The sequence below is a fragment of the Macaca thibetana genome, chromosome 2 (genome assembly GCF_024542745.1).
Source record: "Macaca thibetana thibetana isolate TM-01 chromosome 2, ASM2454274v1, whole genome shotgun sequence".
Classification (NCBI taxonomy): Eukaryota; Metazoa; Chordata; class Mammalia; order Primates; family Cercopithecidae; genus Macaca; species Macaca thibetana.
In genome coordinates this window covers 162,734,566-162,740,565 of record NC_065579.1, presented here as the reverse complement: position 1 = coordinate 162,740,565, position 6,000 = coordinate 162,734,566, and the positions used below count along the sequence as shown (strand labels likewise).

General features: G+C 43.9%; 1 protein-coding gene across 2 annotated transcripts in view; it reads left to right on the top strand.

Annotated features, from left to right (window-relative positions):
- Positions 1-1,089: 1,089 nt before the first annotated feature.
- The window catches only part of PLCXD2 (phosphatidylinositol specific phospholipase C X domain containing 2), a 52,489-nt gene continuing 47,578 nt past the window's right edge, over positions 1,090-6,000 (top strand). For both annotated transcript variants that reach the window (XM_050778893.1, XM_050778892.1), the window contains exon 1: positions 1,090-1,832. In XM_050778893.1, the coding sequence (XP_050634850.1) occupies positions 1,670-1,832 (163 nt within the window). In that variant the 5' untranslated portion in view covers positions 1,090-1,669. The remainder of the gene's footprint in view (positions 1,833-6,000) is intronic.

Genomic DNA, 6,000 nt, shown 5'->3' with positions numbered 1-6,000 from the left:
TTTGGGGCCCAGGAGATAAGGTGGGGCCATTTGGTGATTAAATGTTAGCTGACCTACAGATCTGTATATGAGCCCTCAATCTTGCCTTAGCTCAGGCAACCGCTTTCTTTTCCCATAAGGTCCTCCTGAGTTACTGAGGACCTGTCTGGCCTGAGTCCCTCCGGAACACTATCATCGAGTATCTGGAACCCTACCATCAAGCCCTCCGGAACCCTACCATCAAGCCCAGAGTGCTTTTCTTGATTTGTCTGTTTGCCAGGATGTCCCTGTGATTTTCATGTGCAAAGTCCTCAGACCAGCAGAGACCTCATAGTTTTCCGTCACGGAAAAGTACCATTTGAAGGAGTAGGGAACACTGCAGAAAGCAGGGAAATGGGTTTGTATGCCTACGAGCCTCCGTACTAGCGAGACTCGTTCCAAAATGGGATTTCCAATAGTGCCACCACATTCAGCTCCCTGAATGCTTCCAGACTTTCATTTCATCTACTAAAGGGAATTATATCAGCAACCCTCCCTGCCTGGTGGGGTACTGTGAAGAGCAAATGGGACAAGGAATTTGAAAAAAAGGTTCTAAACAACAGGACAATACAAAGATGTTTCATTATTGCCTCCTCTGTAAAACGGTAATAACTGCACGGGACTACTGCCTAGTAATGTGTAGGTGAAGCTTAATTATGTAATGTCTGAAACACAAACCATCCTAGATGTTGTCATCCAAATATGAGATACAACACCTTTCTGGGCCTCTTACCTATCATATTTCTGCTGCTTCTGTGGTTTACGGAAAACGTAACCCTTTCCGTGTGTGAACATCTGAGTGCTGACTGTGTGAGGGGCTGGAGGAAAGAGGACCTATCTGAGGACCGACTGGCCGAAGCCTGCAAGTTTCCACGAATGCAGCCGCTGCCGCGGGTTCTGCGTACACACACACACACAGGAAGGCAGGAGTAACGAAGGGAGGAGACTGGGGAGCAGGGGAGGCGTGGGAGCGGGACAGAGGGGCAGCCCGGAGGGCGCTGGCCAATCGGAGCGCGCTCCGCCAGCGGCCAATCACGGGCCGCCTAGCCCGGCAAATCTGCCCGGCAGTGCGGGGAGGGGCTGCCGGGAGTCGGGGTGCCGCCGGCTGCACTTCTGTGTGTCTTTCAGGAAGCCACAGGGCAGGGGGCGTCTGTGCAGAGAAGCGGGGGAGTGAGTAGCAGGCAGGCCCAGCTTGTGTACCAGCCCAGTGACACATATAGAAACATAAATCAGGTTAGAGCCGGCGCGCCCGGGCGCCACATGTGTATGGACCGGCAGGCATGTCTGTACACTGGGTGGGCACCTGTCTTGTGAGTGGCTCCGGGTGTGGCTACTCCTCGGACTTTCCGTTTCTGTAAGATTTATCTGTAGGGGCCTACCTTCCCCCATCTCCAGAGGGGAACGTAAGAAGTTTAACGGAGCTGGGACTGAGCAGATTAAGGGAGTGGAGCAGAGGCTGGGCCGGGGAGAGTGGGGACTGCGGGTGCTAGTGGGTAGGGATCCATCTGTTTGCCCCGTCTCCCAGCCAGAAAGGCATTTTGGAAAGGCTGGCGTGGCAAGCGTCGCCCTGAAACGTCCACAGAGCCGGAGAAGTGATGATCACTGAGTGAGTGGCACTGAGCTGAGACTGGCCAGTTTGTTAACAACAGGGATGCTAGCAGTTAGGAAGGCTAGGAGGAAACTCAGAATGGGGACCATCTGCTCCCCCAACCCCAGCGGGACAAAGACATCATCGGAGGTCTGCAATGCCGACTGGATGGCCTCGCTCCCCCCTCACCTCCACAACCTCCCCCTTTCCAATCTGGCAATCCCAGGTATTCGTCTATTCCTACTTGTTCCCACTGTGTTTAATTCTGCCATTTTAGTGTTGTTAAGGGGTTGGGTTGCTTTTCTATTGTGCTGAGAAATTAATTGTCAGTGACCCCTTTTTATTTTCGAACCAAAAACTTAACACTGAAGCAACTGCTTTGAAGAGATTTCAGTACACTGCATCATTGGTAAAAGGACTCATGAAAACGGAAGCATCATTGTTTTTGCTTGTGGGTTTTTATTTGTTTGTTTGTTTGTTTTGCTTATATTTGCTAGCCCCAATCTAAGAATATTATCCTTCTTACTGTTGTTATGTGTATGTGAGGGGTGCATTGACTTAAATCACTTGAAGGGGAAATCAAAGGTAATGAATTAAAAGTCACAAATAATTTAGATCTGGATCAAAATTAAAACTGAAAAATATTTTATTTCTCATTTATCTGACCTTGTGTATTGGAAAAACAAAAAATGGATAAGCATTAGAGAATAGGTTCAGAATCAGAACTGAGTATAAAGACACATTTTTTGTTGTTAGAAAAGCCAGAATAGAGAATGCAAACTCTCATCACAGGCAGTCATTAGGTGTGAGGAGGTGGTGGTGTTTGAAGCTTTGTCTCTCTATGTATGTATGTATACAGGTGTCTGCCTGACTGATTTAGAACTGCAGCCTTGAAAAGCATTTCTGCTCCAGCCACTGTCTCTCTGCTGGAGGTTTTATGCCTTGACTTCATTTGTTAAGTGTGTCCTCTTCCTTCCACTCAGAAGGTGGTTATTGTATGGTTCTAGGGAAGGATATTTGGACAGTGAGTTTGGCCTGGTGTGCTGAGCAGGTCCTACAATGGGGATACTGGAAAGCACTCCTAGAAGCAGGGGATGGACTACTGCCCATCCTTTCTTTCACTCAGAGACATAACAATTGAAGTTTACCATAGACTACCAGACAAACTCCCAAGCATTCCCTAGACCCGTCTGGGCTTTTTTGAGGTTTGGTTGGTTTTTTTGTTTGTTTTTGGTGGCTGAAAATATGACCACATGCAACTCCCGATCTTTGCTTTCTGTGCACAAGGAAGAGCAGTGCTGGCTTCAGATGCAGGCTTTTCTTTACTCACCTCATCTTTTGGGTGTCTTCCAGGTTGATTGTCCTCATGGGCCCCGGTTGCTTTTGAGCAAGGAGAGGGCTGCGAAATTTCTTTATAGTTATGATCACGTATGTTTTATCAGCCATTGACTACAGCTCCTTGGGAAATGCCAGATGGGCATGCTTCAGAACAGGTCTTTTCCATGTTTAATTGGCGCCTGTGGAGTTGTCACTGAAATGATGCATGGGCCACTTTTAACATTAGTCATTTGCCTTCAGGCCTTCTGATGGAATTATTTTGTTGAGTGATACGGCAGGTAGTATGTGTTTGCAAACAGAATGGCATCTTAGGCAGGCCCTAAATGGCTGTGTCATTCAGGGCATGTCCGGGGTAGGTTGGGGCTTCCTCCTTCCTTGTACTTTGGATGGCTCAAACCACAACACCAGCTCTGCTAGTGGGTTGGCTGTGTACTCTGACCCCATGACTGTAGAAAGGAGCTGGGCATTTGTTCTGTGATCCATAGGATAGCTCACAGTTACTAGAATTGCTGGGGTAGCGGGGGAGCAAATAGCTGGGACCTGCTGTTGAAACTGGAAATTGTATAATTAGCCACCATGGAGATCACGTGAATTCTTTCACCCTGCTTTGTGCAGTCCGGTCCTGCTAAGCAAAAAGAAAAAAAAATGGCTTTGATTCCTCAAAAGATGCTGAATTCACTACTGTGAAATGCCGTTTCCTCAGCAGTGGAAGGGACATTAAGTGTATGTATGTGTAGGCCCAAGACAAGAAAATAACATTAAATGCCAGCCATTCATGGACTTTCCCCTACTAGTTCTCTTTCCTCTACCTCGAGCTTCATACTCACCAGATAAAGGCTAGCAGTCAAGTTCTACCAATCCTTGCTGAGAAATCCCGAAATATAGAAGGCATTTGGGAAATGGGGGCCATGATCGTCCCCCATTTCCTCTTTAACTCTTCCCTCTTATCATCATCTGCATCATAATAGCTATTATGTACTGAGCACTACCATGCAGCACCCATTGGCATACAATACCGCCAGTCCTCCTAACTTCATGAAGTAGGTATTAACATCCTCAGTTTAGAATTAAGGAAATTATTGTTCAAAGAGGTTAAGTGATTTTCTCAAGATCACACAAATAGGAAGTGGTAGAAGTTGTATTTAAACCCCTATGTAGCTGCAAAACTGAGGTACTGTCTCTGTGCCCCTGAGGGGTCCTTGGGAATGGCAGAGCAGTGGGTGTAGTCTCTAACTAAAAGCCAATTTCTTCAGACCATCCTGTGCAGTGAATGAAAGAATTTTTAAAAGCGAGTGGTATTTATCTAAGGGATTATCACTTTGAATATATAGGTAGATAAATACATATTATATGTACCTATCCACATGTACATATATACATATTATATATACATATGCCTGTTTAGCATTGGAACCCAGTAAGTTTTAAATTCAATTTTAGTGCTTCAACCTGGTGTGTGTGGGTGTGTGCACACCCACATGCCCAATCTGGGGTGTCTATAGGACTGGGTCAGATCTATCAGGATGGCGATGGGGCAGGGGGACGTGGGAAAGGGCAGGGAAAAGACAAGCCCTCTGGCAATAATAGCAGGACTGAGATGGAGTAAACTGTGTCACATTTGAGTGCACCTGCTGCCTTTGCCTAAGTCACGATGGGAGAGAACATGTGTGAATGTGCACCTCTCAACAGAGCCTTGATATATTATTTTACTTCCGCAACTGTTAAGAACACCTGTTAATGGCCACTACCACCAAACATACTAAAATATCTTGGAGAAGAACCTCAAAATAATTCTTATTGCTAACTGTATAGAATCATTTGATGTCTGAAGGATAAAGGATCCAGACATCATAAAGGACAGATTTTTAAATTAAAGCTTTAAACTCTACAAACATTTTCACTGATGTTTGTGAAAGCATGATGTTCTCTGTGGACAAATGGACTAATGGGAAGACATTTCTCTATAATGTATACTGCTTTTCAATGAATTTTTTTTTCTCTGTACATTTTAATGCTGTCCCATTTTTTTAAAAAAACACTTTCTTTCTTATTAAAGGTAAACTGCTTGGTTTACATTTTGGGAAGGTTCTATTGGGAAGAGCCTCAAACTTAAGGATTGCAAAATTTATCGTTGATTCTTGCTGTGTAATATTGAATAAGTATCTAAATTTCTCAGAATATAGTTTCTTTATTTGTAATTAAGATATTGGGTTAAATGAAATATAGAGTCCTTTCCAGATTAAAAATTATGTGACTAATTTGAGTTTTGTTTTGTTTTGTTTTGTTTTATTTTGTTCCCTGTTCTTTGTCCAATGTAGAAAGAGCTGGAAGGAATGACTGGGTCATTTTAGGTCTAAAGGCTATTTCTTTTATGCCTCTTCAAAACAAGAAAATGTACAAACAAGGTTTCACAATTGCCAGAATGCAGCAGGGTCTATTCACTTTAGCCTCTTAAAGGGGGCTGTAGCTTACTTGATGTAAATGAACTTTTACCTCACCAGACCCTAACCGCACTTTAAGAAACCTCCATATCTATCTATCTATCTATCTATCTATCTATCTATCTATCTATCTATCTATCTATCTCTACCTTCATCATACATAGTTTTTTTAAAAAGAACTAATTAGAATAAATTTTACACCAGAGATATAAATAACATGTTACAGAGGCACACAGAATGGAAAGATTAATTCCACCTTCTGAGATTAGGAACTACCTTGTTGAGAAAATAGCATTTGATCTATAATGTGAGGAATGGTCAGGACTTCAAGGGATATGGGTTGAGGGTTAGGGTTGGGAAGGAGACTTTCCAGGTGGATGGGGGTGTATGGGAGTAAATGGGGGTATATGAGGGAAATGGCTAGAGGACACCCTCTCTGGTCCCTCCATATCCCTGTTATAGTTTCTTTGTCATAGTACTTCTCAACACATTGTTATTTTTAAGTGTATATTTTTCCCATGTGAACAACTTGCTGACAGAAAATATCTTATTTCACTTTATAATCCTAAATCCCAGTAGAAGGTAACAGAGCAGCCCATTGGTAACAGTTGAGTG